We start from the raw sequence: 19,056 nt of genomic DNA on the forward strand, positions 1-19,056 counted from the left end.
CAGGGCCAGCATGTACTGGGATGCTTCAGTGTGTGGCTGGCTGACCCAAACTTCGAACCAGCCCATGGGCTTTCCGAACCTCAGGTAGAACACAGCAGCATGGCAGATTGTTACCAGGTACCCTGGATACCCCATCTACCATTTTGCACCAGAGGATGATTCCCCCATCCCTTCCTTTTACTTCCTTCACACAGCCTCTACCTAGTGTTGCCTTTCAGCAAACTTCACACCAGCAGTTCAAGACACAGCTTTCACAAGACCCCAAGCTACTTGCTCACTCAGGACCCTTACAACACAGGGACTCCAAAAAGCAACATGAGGAGTGACTCAAAATACTCATTATGGCATCCAGGCCTGTTCATGGCCATAGCCAAAGGATCCTTCCTGTATGCTGACAGCCACAATTCCAGTTGCCACAGCCACCAAAAGCACTGCTGGAGCTCCTGGCATTTGGACCTGGAGCACATTCATCAAGACAACCATCTGCCTGCATAGATGCTCTATGGCACCAGCCACAACCCTCCCACAGACAGCTGCCCCTTCATCCCACAGGAATCAGTGCTCAAACTGTCTCTTAATTCCAAACTGCAAAACCAAAGGCAAAACCTTCTTGGAAATGTGAGAAAGAATAGGACCATTCCTGGGACAAAGTAGGAGAGGGAAACTCTGAAATACATCCAGGTCTTCTAGCCACCCAATTGACAACAACAAGGAAATTGTTGCTCCCCTAGTTTCCAGGGAGGAAGAGGAAGAAAAGGAATCAGGTGTGTTCATGAGGATCCTCAATGCCCTTCCTGCCAATCTGATGGTGTACGATGGTGTATGAATGGTTACTACAGTAAGCCAGGTAATCTGCTCGGGCACCAGCAGCACAAGAGGACCTCCTTCACTCAGGTAAGTGGAACAACAAGAATTTTCTTTATCTATCAATAAGTCCTAATTTTATTTATTTATATATTTTTTTTCATGTCAAGTTAAGAAGAGAGCAATGCATAGCATACTTGGAATTGTTTTTAACTTTGCCACTACCGCAAAGGAATTTCTTACACTCTTTTCTACAGCAAACCAAGGCTATAATTGAATGGAGGTATTTCCATAGGGATTCCTACCTGGTTTTGCCTCACCTCCTCTCACACCAAAGGCATACTCCCAAACCACCAACTGCATAGCCTAATTCCCAGTCTGTACAAACTACAGAGCTAGTTCAGACATACAGCTAGTGTTAAAATGGCAACATCTGCTAACACACATCAACTGAGGACGTGACTGATGAAAAAGCACTTAGAATAAAAGAGATTCCTTACTACCAGCTAAACCAGAATGGCTTGGATGGCTTGGATGACTATCAACAGTATATTACAGCTGCTTCCAACATTGGGTACGCAGCAAGAATTTTCATTAGAAATACTGTATTTGACTTTCTCTCCCTGTTTTAATGGCCCTACGCACAGACAAAATTAAAGTGTGACTGAAGCTGCAAAAGCAGTTACCTATTACACACCCAAATCGCTTCACCAGCACACAGATGTGCTCTGCCTGACAATGTACTAACCAGCACCCTGTGGGAGCCACATAATTGTTGTTTATGGCATGGAAATACTGTGCCTGCATGAAAAGTTAGCAGCTTCAGCGAGTTTGTGAGAAGTTCAACATCATTACTACTTTACATGCTCCCACTGAGAAGCACAGTCCCAGCGCACTGTAGCAAGGCTTAAGATAACAACACCTTGTGAGGATGTTTGTGCAAGAGTGTATCCGTTCAAGTTCCATGCTGTAATACTTTGTATCTTTGGGGAATTTGCCTGAACCGAACGTCTCCTCAAAAAGCACAGTGGTACTTACTTGCCGGGTTTTGCACTCAATCTCATTTAATTCAATAATTTGGCATGATTAGAAGAGCCGGTCAGTGCAGCAAAAGCACTGATATGTTTTACTGACAAATTACACGGAGACAGAAGCAAAATCAACCACGCGGGATGCAGACTACGGGTCCCAGCCACGGGACAGAGTCCCCAGCGCTGCCTCCCTGGCGCGGCTGGGGATCTGGCAGCAGCGGGTACTGACGGGTTCGGAGATTTTGCTCCTGAGGAGAATGTGAGACGAGAGAGAAGGGGAAAAAAAAAAAGAAAAAAAAAAAAAAAAAAAAAAAAAAAGACGGGGGAAAAAAGAATAAATGAAAAAAAAGGAAGAGGGGAGAAGGGAAGGGAAAAAAAAAAGAAGAAGAAGAAGAAGAAAGAGGGAGGGGGAAGGCAAAAAGAAAAAGCAAAAAGAAGGAAAAAAGTTAAAGCTAAAAGAAAAAAAAAGGAAAGGAAGGGGGAGGGAGGAAAAGCAAAATAAAAGTGTTGATTAAAAACATTAGAAAATAAGAACTAAGTAATAGGAAGGAAAAAAAAAAAAAAAAAGAAGAAGAAGAAGTAGAAGAAGAAGAAAGAAAAAGTGAAAAAAGAAAAACGACAAGTAGACGAAAGGGACGAGGTGCCCCTGTCGGGCGGGCGCGCCCCCGCCCCGCTCCCGCTCCGCACGCCGCCCTTACCGCTCTGCCGGCTCCGTCCATCTCCCATTGCCGGTCACGGCGGATCGCAACCGCCCTCCCGCGAGGCCGCGCCGGGCCGTGGCGCCCAGCCGGCCGCAGCGCCGGCGGCGGAGCCGGGCAGCGCGGCCGCGGGCGGCCCCAGCACGGTGGGCGCGGCGGGAGCACGCAGGCGGCGGGGCCGGGCCGGGCCGGGCCCGGCGGGGCGGGGCGGGGGCGGGCCGGGCCGGGGTTCGGGCGGCACGGGAGGGGGGGAAGGGGAAGCCGGCCGGGGGAGGTAGCGAAAGGGAAGAGGAACGAAAGGTACCACGTGCTCGTGAAAAAGATTTAAAAGGAAAAAGAATTTCGGGATTACTGAAAGCAACGGAGTGTGAAACGCAAAACAGAATACGTACCCATAACGACGGCGTGTGCGAGAGGCACTTCCAAAAGCCCACGGGCGTCAGGACGTGCTGTTCTCCCCTGCGCTCCCAATTCCCTGAAGTGCTCCCGCAGCCGCCAACAGAAATACCCAGCTCCAGCCCAGGGGCTTTTCCACGCAGCCTGATGCGAAGCGCAAAAGAGCACAGATGTCTTCTGAGCAGCCCATCTGAACCCTCGGTGCTGGCTTGTTTTTCACAGTTCACTGGAAGTTGTCTCAAAGCTTCAGGTTTCCGAACGCGCGGTTGTGTGCTGGGGCTTTCTAAAGAGAAACTACAACCCGTCCCTTCAGCGAGAGCTGGGTTTCCCCATGGGAAGCTGCATTATAAAATACCCCCAGATGGCATGAGCCTTGTGGCAGAAGCTAGGCGAGAGGCTGGCAGAGTGGAGGAAGCAGGATGCTCATTTCCTCACTTAACATTTTGTTCAGTAACAGTTGAAAGCTTCCATTTCTTTAGCCCAGCAGAACTGCTCTGGGCTTTCTGCTGGGCATCTGCAGGATTTGACAGAGGTGATCTGGCAGTGAAAATACAATTGAAAGTTCTTTCCAACTCAGAGCCAGCACATGTAGCTTTGCTAGGACATGTTCATGACCAGTGACACCTTACCTATAATCTACTGCAGCCCAGGGAGGCACATGGGCTGTGGGCAGAACGATGGTGCAGTATCACAGAATCATAGGATCATTAGGGTTGGAAAAGACCTCTATCATCTTTACATCCAAGCACCAGCCCATCCCCACCATGCCCACCCAGCATGTCCCTCAGTGCCACATCCACACCGTTCTTGAACCCCTCCAGGGATGGTGGGTAGCCTGCTCCAATGCCTCACCACTCTTTCTGAGAAATTTTTCCTCCTGTCCAAGTTGAGCCTCCCCTGGCACAACTTGAGGGTATTTGCACTTGTCCTATTGCTGTCACCTGGGAGAAGAGGCCAGCTCACACCCACCCGTGGTTGGCAGGGAGCAGAGCTGCAGGCCTTCATCCCTCTCCCAGCCAGGCCTAAGGAACCACACGCCTTTCCGCCCTGATGCCATTTTATCCCATCTGCTGTACATTCCCCAGAGGCCCCGAGACCCAGAAGGGCGCAGGCCACAGATCCCCCATCTGTGCCACATCTGAGCTGGCTAACGCAGCGGAAAAAAACACCCAGTGTCTGGATCTCTGAGGAGGTGATTTGCTCCATCTGGCTTCTCTCAGACCAGGCTGAGGTAATGTTGGTGCTGGCCAGGAGGCAGCTGGAAGAAAAAGATGATTTTTGGAGGGGTATGGTGGGTTGGCACTACTCTGTGCAACACAGCTGCCGATGGCCCTGCCCTGGATGCATAGATGGCTGCTGCACTTTTGTTTGCTTTTTTTCCCTATTTGTGTTCAATTGAGAAGAATTTGACCTTTTCTCTCGGGCCCTGGCACCTGGCCTGAGTCACTCAAACATTTGGGCTGCTGGGAATACGCTGTCTGCCATTGTGCTGGGAGATGAGAGTGTTTGCTGGCTTGGAAAAGGATGGTCCACAGGCCTCTGTTATGCTGGCATCTGGGTAAGTTTGCCTCAGTGTAAACGGGGGTGATAGATTCTTGCACCACCCGCCCTGAGACTTGCATAAGACAAGGAGGTATTTCTTACACCACTGACCATCACTTTTGGCATGAAGGTAATAATAAGTCCCAAAACACTGCAATAGACAAGTAGTCTTCAGGGAAATGAGATAGTTGTAGTGTGTTCATGAGGAAAATCTTAATATTTTTTTTCCAAAATCTTGATTTCAATCAGTTATATATATAAAAAAAATATTTCATCAAAAACCTCACACAAAAACTGGTAGCTTGCTAAGCAGTTATGAGGGCCATCATACAGAGTGCTCTGAATTGCCACCTGACCAGATGGCATGTATTTTAGCACAGCCCAGCCTAGGTTAAAAAAAATAAAAGAAAAAGGGTGGCAGAAACCCAGTAGTCAACCTTGATAAAAGTAGCAAGCTCAGCAGGAATGCCCAATGTGGTCTAGAGACTAAGCTGCTGCAAATCCCACAGTCAAGGGCACTGCCAGCACCATGGATTCCACAGCAGTGCAGGTGAGTTGGAGCTGATAGTAAGCATGGCGTGAGGGCAACAGGCAGGTGACCTTGTCAGCAGGAGCAAGCAGGATGCAGGGAGCTGGAGTTGATGCTGGGAGCTACTGGACAAGACAATCAGACATGAGAGGCAGGCAAAGGCAACAGGAAGGGTAGCTATACTCTTCTGGGTGTACATGTGCACTTTTGTTCATTATTCTCTTACAGGGAGATGAGAGGAGTACAGGAAACTAACTTCCAGTTTGTTCCTCTTCATTCAAAGGTGGAAGAAACACATCATCCAGGTGCTCACTAGAAAACAGCTCAGGACACTGCATTTCAAATCAAACAGAAAATGCCTCTTTCCATGGGGAAAAGAGAAGGCTAGCAATAAACAAAACAGAACAACAGCAAAACCCACAAAAACACCAGAAACACTATTATCCGCAGATGGAAAGACTGAGTTAATCATTTATTGGATTTTCTTCTGAGTGTCTGTTATTTTCTGGAAACAGCTGCAAAAACATTTTTTTTTTCTTGTTTTACTCAGAAAAACAGTGTCACCATCACAACCCTTTCACTCTTACGTAAGAGTGGAAAAGTTGCACTAGCAGCACAAGGAGAACAGCAGATACAGAGGTAAGGTCCACAGGCTGGGCATGTGTAGAGAGCATAACCTTTCCATTATTTCTTAAGAGACAGATGGTAATAATAAATCATTGCAGTAAAACCTTGAGTGACAGTCATGGCAAGGGATGGGTTGGTGTGCACATGGGCTATCTAGCAGGCATTACGGTGGCAGTAGTACTGCAAGCTGTGCCAGAGCCATCACGCTTTCTCTGGTAGTTTCCTTGCAGATTCTCTTATCTATACTGGCTTTTTACCCCAGACTCTTGGAAATCCCTCTTTCAGGGGTTAACTGATTCTCGTTTTGCTTCTTCCTCTTCTGACAACTCCCTTGAGTCTTGCCATACTCAGGACTCTGGGAAACATAATTCTTCCAGATTCTCCATCTCTTCTCTATAGAGATTCCACTTTGTTTCCTCCTCCATCTGATCTGTTCCTTGTGAGGAAAGGAAATGACAAACATTCCCTGCCTGTGGAGGCAAATAGTGATATTTGCCCTACAGCCGGCCAAAATTAAAATATTTGATGGAAATCTCATCAATCCTCTTTGCAGATCTCCAACTTGACATTTATCTTCGAAAAGCTTCACAGCATAGTTATCTCCCCTTTTGTGACCATCTCTGTCATTTAGTAATCTTCACAGCCACATTCAAATGGGACAACACAGGGAATTCTGATGAATGCCCCTGCTCTGTAAGACCTCTCCTGAATCCCTTCTCTTATTTCTCTCTTAATCATTTCCCTTTCTCATCTCTGTCAAAACTCTCTTTCTGGCCCTCCCTATAGCAGAGTGCTTCAGGGTCCCAAAACCAGCCGTTTCACAGCGTGTCTGTGCATCCGAATATCTCACCAGTGACAGACAAGAGCTTCCTTACTTCCCTAGCAAACATCCAGGGGCCCCTAGGGACCACAGATCCTGGCAGTTTATGTGGGAACGATGAGACCACAACAGAGGAAGATCACTAAGTCTTTTTCTCTCCACTACAGATGTCAGTCCTATGCATACTGGTGACCCTGGGAACCCTGCTGAAGCTCTGCAGGGTACAGAATCCAGGGATCAGTACTAGCCAGACTGAGGTTTTCAGTGTTCTTCCCAGACACCTCTGGAAGAGATCCACTTCTTGTTGGATATCTCTGGACTCCAAGGTACTCACTCCTCAGCTCTGCTGCAGCTCTTTCCCGGTGCTAAGGTACAAGGCAGCCATCCCTCTGAGTAGGGAAATCCTTCCATCTTGCTTCTGAGCAGGAAGCAAGGAGCCAGGTCCATGAGTCCAGCACACTTCAGCAACAGGAACACCAACACTGGGGACAGGGAAAAGCAAATTTTAGCTAGTTCCTAGGATCTCAGTATTGTATCTATGGCTGGATCTATGTTAATGAGGGAGATTTCTAAAATCACATGATTTCTAAATGATTTCTAAAATCACAAAACACCACTTCCCTTCCCCAAAAATGTCATATAAAGGGTAAAAGAAAGAATCGTGAATTGGTTTATTTGTTCTGCCATCCACATGGCAAGGGGTGGCTTCAACCTGTAGAGGTTATGGGGAGAAGGGGCTTTTCTACCATCTAGTACAGATCATGCATCACCCCATACATCTGAAACACACAGCTCCTGAGCTCTGTCCCAAAGGAAATACTAGCTGGCAGCAGAAAAGCAAAGGAAAAATATAAGGAAGGAGAAACCTTTCCTCCTCAGATTGGAGCACCCAGCCAGATGTTCATGATGTCAATACATTATTTGTATGCTTTATAATAATAATAATTCTGGAAGAACTTTGCTAAGCATGGCTCCTCTAGGCTATCTTCCACTTAGAACCCCATCTACCCTAGATGCCACAATCCCTCTGGTTTCCCTGCATTGTGTCTGTGTATGATAATGCTGAGAGTTTTCTAGGCAAACCAAAGTAGAGTATCTGGACTAACAGCCAAGAGAAGAGAAAGTTTTGCATGAACATCAGTAGTATATTAATCAAATCTTCAGCACTAAGGAAAGTACAGAGGAGTTCAAAAGTGCAATCAATGCAATGCACAGGGGAGGAGACCACGCTGCATTTGAGCAGAAGAGAAATGCTCCAGGTGGTATTTTCACAGGCTGTCCTTTTCCCTCCAGAATAACGTACTGGATTCTACAGAATGACATCCTTTCCAGGGAAACCTTAGTCAGTCTTATGTAAATCATTCTGGTCTTGACCTCCAGAAAAGGATGCCAAATACTGCAACTGCATAGTATGCTGTGATCAAAGGAAACCTACATCTCAAGCCAAGATACTGTGGCTTTGTGTTTTTGGCTTCCTGAGACACTGGAATTCTCTAAAATCCCCCTGTGTGGTTTTACCCACGTGCCTTTTTCTTTCCTGCCACAGATTAATCAGACTGGATTTGAACTGTACTTCAAATGCCAAGCTGCTGAGAGCTGAGGGAAAGAGTGTGGCATGTGCTCAATGGCTTTTATTTTTTTTTGGTAGGGTAAGTAGCACCATTTAACAGTACTACTAGTGTGTGGAAAACTAGAGTCAGAGGATGACTGCTGCAGTTATAGCTATGAGTTCAGTGGTATGCAGCAAACAGCCTTCAGAGTCAGGTAAACTTAACACCTCACTGTCCTCCACAAAATAGTATCATTATGGCTCACAGTGCTGTGACATTCATACCGCAGCTAGTAAATGAAATGCTGCAGCTGTGGAAGGAATTAACACTATTTAGAATGAAACTACTAAAACTAAACTAAACAAAATAAAGCAGCCTCACTATGTTGCAAGGGTGACTCGAAGAAATGGGGTTAGCCATCTACACTGCATTTTACTGTCTGTTCTCAACACAAGTAGTAGGATTGTACTTGGCATGAGAAATTCTTCCACGTGCAGGTATTTCCCCTCGTTTTGCTTCTTTGGTCCAATGAACACAATGGAGCCCCTTAGGCAAGTGAGATGTCAAGCAGCCATGCCCAGCTTTCCAGTGAGAGACATAGTGTTTCCTTGAGTCTGCCTGCATACTTAGAAGAACAGTACTGGCTTAGGTCCCAACAGTGTGTATGATAAAGACCATGTTTAGAGCATTTTCAGTCTCATGCATAGTTCACATCCGTTCTCCTCTTCCCAGATCTCATCTCATCTGATACTGGAAAACCTTTCCAGTAATGCAGTTTCCATGCTGGAAGAATGCATGCAGTCACACTAACAAGTTCTGCTTCCTTACACAAAATAGCACTGCATGTAGGTAACAAACAGAAGAAAAGACTCTGCGCATTCATCTCTCTCCTCTGATCTCTCAGTGTATTGAACACACGGGACACAAACAATGGATGCAGGTTTACATGCATAGAACAGCGCATTTAACTCCGACAAAGCAAACCCAGGCAATCCAGTTAAGACTTCATCTGGAAGTGAAAGCTTTCTGAAGCCAGTGTTCTTGACATGTTTTCTAAACAAAGACACAGTTCCCACAGCAGAGAACAGGAGCCAAAACCAAAGAAAACCTGAGCTGAGGGTATCTTGTGTCCTGTCAGAGAGTGACACTAGAGACACATCAGTCTTCAGGTACAACACTATGGCAACAGCTTCCAGCTTGCATCTTAGAAGATTCTGTCATCAGTTTGAGGGGAGAGAGAGGTCAAAGCATTTTCTCTACTCTGAGACTGAGGTTTCTTGGAGGCAACTTGACAAGCAAGGGGCTGCAGAGACTCATGGGCTAACATCAACTTTAAAGAGTCACATAAAGAGATGGAAATCCTGACCAACGAGGCCATTCCTGGGAGGATGTAGTGAGAAAGAAGGCAATAGCTTTGTATCAGATGACTGGGAGTATATGCCTAGAGATACCTACTGAAACTGCATGTAGAAAAGGAGGCTCTAGCAGAAGACACCTGCTATGCCCCAATCTTTCTTCTCGTGTACATCTCTTATAGTATATAACAAAGAAAGACCCAGATAGCCTTTTGAACTCTTCCACACTCTTTCTTCCCTCCCCACGTATCAAGTTCAGCAAATGTCCTCTAAGTGTTTACCTTGTCTTGTACCTCCTCATTTCCTCAGTACAAATCTCTCCTGCTCCTCACAGCCCTGGTCTCCTAACAGCACCCAACAGCAGATCCCAAACAGCTTCAATTGCCCTGTCTTTCTGCTGTTTATCACTGCCATCTCCTAAAAGAAGGGTCCCAGTCCCACAGACATATGTTTCCAGTCTCCCACTCCCATTTATAAACTTTTTATTACTATCTCCCCAGAAAGTTGCTTATTCCCAGCCTACCCCTGGCCAGTGATCAACCTTGCAACAGTGGGATGGGTATACAGTCTTGACATTCAACATCACTTGCAGTGTGAGCAGCAGGAAAGCTGGAGGAAGTCCCCACCCAGACTGCTCTCAATCCTGCCTACCATCTGGAAGTTGTGCCAAATGCCAGGTCTTGTGAGGCCAACTGTGTGCAAACAGAACGCTCTAGCCAAGAAGCATCACTTTCCATTAGCTTCTCTTCTACATTTTTTCATCAAATGAACTCCTATTCATGCTTACCCTACCCTCCTGTACCACAGCCTTAATTTTCCATTAGCAACTGGATAAAACACTTCCTGCCTGTTCCTCTGCTAGCTCTCGGGATTAGTTCTTATGATTTTCATACATCTTCCTCCACACCCTAGGCAGCTGCACTAAAAGCTAGGCTAGTCGACAATACAGCATCTACATCTTTTCATCCTCTTACTTTCAAGAAGTTCTTACCTGGAATTCAGAAGGCATGAAATGAATTACATAAACAGTTCTTTAGCGCAGAGATCCAATTTCCCATAAATCAGGTTTCATCTCAATAGCTGATTGTGTTGGTGGACATTGTCTGCCATTTCCGAATCCAATTCAGTCACTATCTCCATGTGGATTCAGAATCTATAAATGAAACTGATGTGCTGCTCCTGGCTCCACTGAATCAAAAAATATTTCTTTACCCCATTTCTGAGAGTTTGAATTTTTCTCCTTTAACATCATGCTGAGTTTTTACAGCTCCATAAAACCAGCTTTACAACTCCATAACTATCTCAAGATCAAATCCAATTCCAAATTCAGCCCCAGGGAAAGAGCCACTCAATCCCATAGGTATGTGCCCTAGTCCTTCAGAATTCTTTTCCATTTAAATTTTTAATTAGGATACTACATTTTTGGTAGCTGATGCAGAAGAAACATTATGTTCTCCTCCTTATCTTGGATTTCAGAGACACTTGTCTCCTGGTGAGCAGAGCACACTGGATTCCCGTTTTCTGAGATAAGTAGAAAGTGAAGAGGTAGGTATTGTGATGAAAAGTATTTGAGCCACTTGCAGAAGCTTAGGTTCAAAGCCTATTCGAGTCAGTGGAAAGCTATCACTGACTGCATTGGCCTTTAGGTTCTTCCCAAATCTTGGATTTCCACTGGCAACTTTTAGTTCTTAGCCTGATTCTGAACCTGCTTAGTACAGTAACTGCTTTGGGCACTAGTGACAGTCAGCTCTACTTAGGATTAGGGTGCTGTGGAAGTATTTTCAAGTGTAAGACAAACAATTCTAAATTATACTTTTTCATACTGGCAGGCTCCTCTGAAGTCCACAGCACACATTTACAAGTTAATCTTTCTGCGTCACCTGGTGAAAAGCCAAGCTCAAGCATTCTTACTTCTCATATGAAACAACTGAGATATGGAAGTTAAATGACGTGATTGGATCGCTGATGTGAGTAAATGTTAGAGCCAGTATGAAAGATCTGCTCTTTACATAGTAATAAACCAGATGTCTTTCAGCACAGCACCTCTCAGTCTCTACCAACTATACCAACCAGGCATGCAAATGCATTATAAAACTGGGACCCAAATATACCAGATTTATATTCACATTTGCAGACATTGTTCAGGGACAATGCTAAGGCAAGGGCTGCAGCACATTTGCCACATCCATAGTTCCTACAAAATTTTCAGCCAGCACAATTATCTCAGTAGTAAGCCTTACACAACTGAGCCTTCAAGGAGAGCCCAGATTTCCCTACATTGCTTGAATGTGAGCTGTTTGAACTGTGTGGAGTAAGGAGATAAATGCTGCAGTATATTGTGGCACTCAGGCTTGTCCCTCCCCCCTCACTGCCTGAGTAAGGAACACTTTTCCATCAGTGACCTCAAATTCATAAACCTAACTCACATCTTGGGTTTGAATCTGAAGGGATTATCTAAGTTGAATGGGAGCTCTTAACTTCTTTCTGTAAGTCAGTATTTGTTGACATGTTAACTGCTCTCTTGAAATGAAGATCAGTTTCCTATATGTAAAATAAAAAAGTATATCTTTTCCAAAGAACTTGTCATGCACCAGTTCTTTAGACATGCCTGTGATATACAGACGGGTTTATCCTGAAGGTAAGAAATGTCCAAGAAAACAAAGGAAAATCCTTCTCCTTTACATACGGGGAAAGCAGTTATTGATAAAGTGACTTGCTTAAATGATGGACTAGTTTAATTAATGTTTTTATATCCAAAGAAAAATATTGCTGGCTTGTGATGATGTAAAATGACTACACCATATAGTGGCATGAAATGACTAGAATCCTTTTCCCTTCAGGGAATGCAGGTAATATGTTTTGAACTGTAAAATTAACAATGCTAGAGGAAACCTTTCTATCAAAGGTATGGACCTCAAGCCATGCAGTGGTACTTGATGCTGCCTAAGGAATTCCAATTACCTCACCAAGGATGTCTTCTGAATTTAAAGACATCAAAAGAAGAATTATGGTATGTGCAAGGTTATCTTGCAAAAAGGTGTTGCCAAAGACCCTTTATTTTTAACTTCTATAAATCCATCTTTAGCTGTAATGAAGACTTGAAGATCTCTGGGATCCAAGAGATATTTTAAAGAACTGGGAGGGACTGGTGTCAGCTTCAAGAGTTCCCTTTGGCCAATGTGTGTTTACAGAGGTCTGGTAGAGAAAATTGGTGAAAGTGATCAGACTGATGTCTTCTTCTTAACTCACTACAAAGGTAAGTTTTCCTATAGGTCAGACCTTGTAGAAAGCTTGGGCAATGGTAATATGCAAAATGCAGTGCCTATTGCCTATAACTGATGCTTCTCAAATGATCAAGATCTTTTCTAATGTTGGCAAGACAATACACTAGCCAAGACTCCCTTCATGAGCTTAGGGGACTGGGAATGTACTACGTAATTCAAATGATATTGTTGAGACAAGCTGAAAAAATACGGGGAAACCTCATGTACGTAGAGTGGATCAGAGAATGAAAGGTATCCCAAAGACGACCACAGTTCATTGCTTACAAATACCAGAGCATATCGCAGTAAATAAGGTACAGTAAAGACCACAGAAAAACAATTAATACACCTACATTTTACCCTGTGATACAGACAAAGAAAATACAGAATACTTTCTGAACATTTCTCCTTATCCAAGAAGGTCAAGTTTCAATCTGCTGTTTTTCTGGGAATCATGTGAAAAGGAGACTTTATTAGTTGACCTGGAAGGTGGTACTTTCCACTGCAATTCTGCTGTTCTCTGCTGGCCATACCATTCAACACACTACATTAAATTCTCCTTCTACTTACTAAAGAAGCCACTTACTAAAGAAGCCACTGACACAGATGGGTACAAACCCAGTCCTTCTGAAATCAGTCCTGTCCTTCATCTATAAGGCTGTTTTAATCTCCTGTGCCTAAAGGCTGCTGATGCAGTAGTAACAGCAGTACTGAACTTTAGGCAGAGGTTATTCCCTCGGACCAACCAGACCAGACTGGGCTGGGGTTTTATATTCACTGTGTGTGCCTGAGCTTGTACTGGATTAGGCCTCCTGGTTGTTGTTTCTTTTTTGAGGTTAAGACTTTCTCTTGAGTGTCAGACTTCACTAATATACCAGCAGCAACAGACTGCACTCTTTTTAGCTCAGCTGTCTAAGGAAGTGAAGCTTACAAGATTGTAATACCCATTATCTGTTTGTTTATCTGCCTGCCTTCTGCAGTACCTTTTGAACTGGATAACTAATTTCAAACAAGTAGGACAGAGGTCTCAGAGAAAATTAGGTTAATGTAAATCAACACTTAATGCTTGTTCTGAGACATGGAAAAGCACATCCCTTGTGCAGCAGTCAGTACTCTCAAGCGGTGTATACAAGTTCAGGCACTTATCTTGCTTGCTAGAGCTATCCAATAGAACACAAATGGATAGAACTGCATAAGGCAGAGGCAAAAGAGCAAATTGACAGGAAATGATACTTTACAACATGTCACATTTTTTGTTACCATTGTTAGAAGTTCCACCTGATTCAAGTAACTGTTACCACAGGTGCATTATTGGTCACTGAACACCAGACACACTGCGGATCCCTTTGAAACATTACTGGTGCTAACTAAAAGGACTCCATTTTCTTCCCTGGCTCACTGCCCTGACAATCAAAGCACAACACATTAGCAATTAAACAGGTTGCTACCTCAAATCCTTGATGGTGCTTAGGAAGGTTGGCCATAAGTGAACACATTAGTTAGCACTTGATCAAAGGGTTAGCATTTTACAGAATGGTGTCTTTACAGTTAATGCCCCCCAGCTGTTGGAGTAATTCCTCAGAGCTGAGAGAAAAGACCTGCTGCATCCCTGTTGTCTGTCGTGTCACTACCTGGAAGTGTGGATGCTGTACAACTCATAGACTGTTATGCTGTGTTGACAGTTCAGTTTGAAATGCTAATCTAACCCATATCAGCTATGAAAATTGAGCATCATGGAACCATCCCTAATATTTCCAAATGTGGATATCCTACTTTGTCCCAGGCAATCTTTTCAAATGTTTCACTATCTTAAGAAGTGGAAAACATCTAACTGAAATATCCCTTCCTGAAATTTCAGCCTGTGAGTTTTATCTTATCCACCATGGACAGAGAGAACAGATTACACTGCCCTGAAGCACTCCTGTAATTACCTGCGGAGGGATCGTGTGATCCCTCAGCAGTATCTTCTCTAACATACAACAATGCTAGCTTTTGTTCAGCATTTCCCATAAGTCCTGCTGCCTGCCTCGAGATGGATCTAACTGCTAAATAAAGTACAACCATAGAAGTCTATGTCCTCATTAGAGGTGAGCAGTGATTACTGGAGCTGCCTGTCACCACGTATGAGGAAAATGTTCTAGGTTCACAGACCACATATTTGGGTAGAAATTGAACTAGAATACCTAGTTCCAAACCCAGGTTCTTCTTCTGCCAGTCTGTCTGGTCCTAGGCAAATTGAGTTGCAGTTCACAGCTCCTTCACTTGTCAGACGAGTCTGTTTAACTTGTTTAACTTACCATATTGTGACCAAAGTTGGAGACAGGGCAGATGTTGTAAAGTGTGGTGGATGACAGGCTTCCATGTGGATAGGTGTTCTGTCTTAGAAATTATTTAAAAATTTTCATTCTGAAATACAAAAAGTATGTTCAATAAAGACAGTTCTTCTTATATGACTATATCAAACTGCTGAGACATCAACAGCTTCCAAGTATTATACAGTGAAGTGCAGGACTTTAGAATACCAGGAATCCTACTGATAAGAGCTGATATTTCAGGCCCTCCAAGTGAATGTCTACAATGGTTTGCTTAACATTGCTGTGACTCACAGCGTTCCTAGGAGAAAGACACCTCATTCTGTTGGGAGGACCCTCTCTAAAATAGATGTATTCTTCCACCCTCTAGAAGATGATTATGAGTATCAGGATGCTTTCTTCTTCAGGCTTCTCCTTTTGTTTTTGTTTTCATAACTGCATTAGAAGTCCACATGGAATCATTCAAATATGTACTGCCATTCAAGACTTTCCTTTCAGCGTGGAACTTTGCATATTATCATTTTTCTTTAGCAATATTGATCAACTGTACAACAAAGATTCCTAAAAAACTGCAGCACTTCTTGGTTTTACTATTTATTGAAAGAATGAGTCTCACATGGGTTGATATAAACTGGTAAAAAAGAAGACAGTACTTTATTGTAGAAGGGAGTGGGTGTTGATGTACTTTATAGTACCCAGGTGAGCCAAGTCCACTTGCAAACGTTCTTCACACAGTGTGACCACTCAACTCATACCTGCCTACCTGTAATTAATTCAGGCCACTACAGTTGCTCCTGCAGTACCAGGAATGCTGTGGTGTTTCTCAGAGCCCTTGCTGTCTAATAACACTCTAGGGATTGCTTTGAGGAGAACAGCAGTGGAACTTGTCTGTTCTGTTCTTGGTTTCCATCTTCTTAGCCTATTGATTTATTTAGCCAACTTATATCCTGCTCAGCATGTTCAACCTGTGTTCACCATAGCTCTCTCAGAGACAGATGAAGTAGTCCAGTTTTCAGCTGTGCTCTCCTTGCACCAGAATGCAGGCTGGAAGGAGAGATGTGGTAAAGAGATCATGCTGGCCAGATGCAGAGGTAGCTAACAAGTACTGCAACAGCTGCAAATTTCCATTGTGTAATTAATAGACCTCCAGCTTATTACCATAAGCAGCAGCTGTGCCTCCTGAATTTTGGCAAAAAATATTGTAATACAGGGGTGCCTCTCCTACTGCAGTACCAAGATAAGCAAGTTTTCTAGGGTGTCAGGGAAGAGCAATGAGGGCAGAAACAGAAGTCTATAATCAGTACACATTTTAAAGCAACTACAGGCAAAGCAAACTTTGAAAGAAGTTATTTACTGCAGACTGAAAGAGAGAACAACTTTTACATGTATGTTGTACAAGAGTTTTTCTACAGGAAATAGATCTTTATCTAGGTGATGCATTAAATAAAATAGAAAGGAGGGCTGAGTTGTTGGAGTAGTTAATTCATGCTTGCTCAAAAATTTCACCCATTATTCTGGGGTCTTTTTGTTGATGAAAAGCTCCCTACGAGATACTTCCAAACTCAGAATATGAATTGGGGCAGAGGAGCTTGCTTACAAGAAAATAACCGGATGCCTCCAAACTCAAGGAGGCCAAACAGGCATCACAGAGTTCCTTTCATTAATGCAGCCAGTGGTGTTTATGCTACAGGCTGTGTGGGACAGTGTCATTAAGGAGTATTAATGGTATTACAATGAGACACAAAGAACAAAACACCTAAAAATTGCATGTTTACTGTATGCTGCCATGGATAGTTCTCCACTCAAGTTAACCAGGCCCACATTAAATCAGCAGCACTGTCATCTTGCACTGGGCATTGACGGGGTCAGGCTTAGCTGAGTAACCAGTGAAACAGTGATGAGTGGGATAGCCAAGGCTTCCCAGCAGCACAGCAGCAAGACTGTGAGGGAATGTGCTTCTCTGAGAGCAGCCTCCTGGTATTCATATCAGGTCCAAGGTGGGAGAGGGTGAAGAAAAACATCCAAGAACATACTAGCCTCTCCCACCCTGACAGCATCCTTAGTTCTTCTCTGGACTGGAAAAGGCATGGGATAGCAAGGTGGGAATGAATGAAAAGTGCTTTATTCAAGAAGCTGTCTTGTGTTGGAATTCATCTTCCTCTGTCAGATCTGAGGCAATGAGCAAACGTGACTTCAGAATAAAAGCACAACCTGTATTTGGCCAGATCCTAGAGGAAATGCTCACTCTGCACCCCCTGAAGAGAGTTTATTGTACGTAGAAAGAAAGAAAGGCAAATAACTGACAGCAATAGAGAAGTGTAACCGAGGAAAGGGGAAAAGAGGATCTGGTGCTTTTTTTTTTTTTTTCCTTTTCCCCTCCCCCATCCTTTTTCAGCTTTAATTTTACTGGGGAAAACTGTTAATTGAGATAATATCTGTGAAGTCAAAAGTCAACCCAGCTGGGTCTTCCCCGTGTAAATCTTCCTCTGCATAATCATGTCATCATGTCAACTCTTTTCCTACACAGTCCTTACAGTTCTCATCTGCACTGTGCTTGAAATACCCACAGTGGCAAAAGCCACCATATGTTGCCCCATCTGTAAAAATGTGAAAGCTGAACTTTATTTATTTATTTATTTATTTATTTATTTATTTATTTATTTATTTTTGGTAGAATTAACTGAAAGGGGATTAACTAAAAGGAATAATTCACTCTCAGATCTTAAAAATATCATTCACAAAGCCCGTGGAGACATTCTAAGGTGAACAATCACAATTGCAGTGGTCAACTAATAAGCACAAGCAATTAATAATGTCTTTGAATGTAATATTTAAGAGCTTTTGATAGGAAAGTTTGTTTTGTTCTGGTTTGGGTTTTTTTTTTTTTCCTTTTTCTTTTTTCTTTTTTCTTTTCTTTTTTTTTTGTTTGGTTTGGTTTGGTTTTTTTTAATCAGAGGTCTGAAATAAGACCATATTTCTGCACAAAAAATTGAAGCAATTAGAGGATTTGAGGCATGTGTTATCTTTAACATGTCTCTTCCACTGGAATCATTACAGATTTCCCAGGGGAAAAAAAATAGAGGAAGAATCATTTAATCAAGCTTTCCAGAAATGTGCCTTTAAAAAAAACAGGGAATGCATCTTGAATATTTTCTTTTGGACTTAATTCAAAGAGACATAGAAGCCTGTTGCACAGTTCATGATGTAGCTACTTGCAAGATGAGTGGAGACTGCATTTGATTCAGCAGAATTTACTTCCAGCACTTGTATGGATTAACACAACAGGCTGCAATATCCAGCATTGGGTGTTTTTAAAATGTAGGAGCATAAAGCATACCTCTAATTCATTTCAAGACACTGTGTGCTCCCATAAAGCAGCTCTCCATTTTAAGACAAGCTATGTGCCCCTACTCTCCCCTTTGTCTTCTTCCAGCAAGGCCCTGACAGGCTGCCGATCTCCCAGCCAGGCTGGACAACCCGTGACTGGAGCTCTGTCAAACCTCAGCCTGTATTTAAGGTGTGGAGTGGAAAAATGCAAGCTAGACTGTGCAGACCTGCTTCCCAAAGAGGGAAAGTACTGTGTCACCATCACACAGCCTTCTCCAGCAAAGGGAGAATATGACAGCAGGTTTCTCATTTCCCATTCACTGCCTGGTAGAGCACCTGAACACAAACCACTGTGGCTTCAGCACATCCCTAATGTGCAAATAACGCAACTCTCTTTGGTATAATGGCAGAGAAGGCACTGGTTCCAGTCGTTGCCACTGAGTTAATATTTACAAACAATACAGATTGTTTAGATGAGGTGAGGAATACAAAGTGTTCAGGAAAAACCTGGAGGATAATGTTGAGTTTGGTAAGCTGTTACTCAGATTTTCATGTGGAACAGCTGGAGAGATGGAAACAAGAAGCTATTTACATGTTCAGGCCCAATGGGAACAGACTGAGAAGGTACATTTCATGCAGGAATGCTGCCTTGTGTGTACACCAGGAAACCACTGACTGCTTGCTCACCCAGCAGCAGAGCCAGCGAGGTGATGGGCAGCACGTAGTATGGAGACTTGTGGAAAAACAGCGATGGAAAGTCAAGGGGGAATGGCTCTGAACTAAGAGGGTTGATTTAGGTTAG

At 43.7% G+C, this 19,056-nt stretch overlaps 1 protein-coding gene and 1 long non-coding RNA gene across 3 annotated transcripts in view; one reads left to right on the plus strand and one right to left on the minus strand.

Moving 5' to 3' along the window:
* PSD3 (pleckstrin and Sec7 domain containing 3) overlaps window positions 1-2,658 on the minus strand; it is a 138,773-nt gene extending 136,115 nt beyond the window's left edge. Inside the window, exon 1 of the mRNA XM_015849599.2 lies at window positions 2,534-2,658. Coding sequence (XP_015705085.1) covers window positions 2,534-2,554 — 21 coding nt within the window. The 5' untranslated portion in view covers window positions 2,555-2,658. The remainder of the gene's footprint in view (window positions 1-2,533) is intronic.
* Window positions 2,659-4,772: 2,114 nt separating this feature from the next.
* LOC107306429 lies at window positions 4,773-12,696 on the plus strand. Of its 2 annotated transcripts, XR_004305703.1 has the most exons (5): window positions 4,773-5,639; window positions 6,615-6,773; window positions 7,994-8,096; window positions 11,182-11,319; window positions 12,438-12,696. It is a non-coding gene; the product is annotated as an uncharacterized LOC107306429 (long non-coding RNA). The 2 variants fall into 2 exon arrangements; XR_001552112.2 differs by lacking the exon at window positions 12,438-12,696 and having other exon boundaries at window positions 11,182-11,391.
* The last annotated feature ends 6,360 nt before the right edge of the window (window positions 12,697-19,056 follow it).

Source organism: Coturnix japonica, chromosome Z, assembly GCF_001577835.2.
Source record: "Coturnix japonica isolate 7356 chromosome Z, Coturnix japonica 2.1, whole genome shotgun sequence".
Taxonomy (NCBI): domain Eukaryota; kingdom Metazoa; phylum Chordata; class Aves; order Galliformes; family Phasianidae; genus Coturnix; species Coturnix japonica.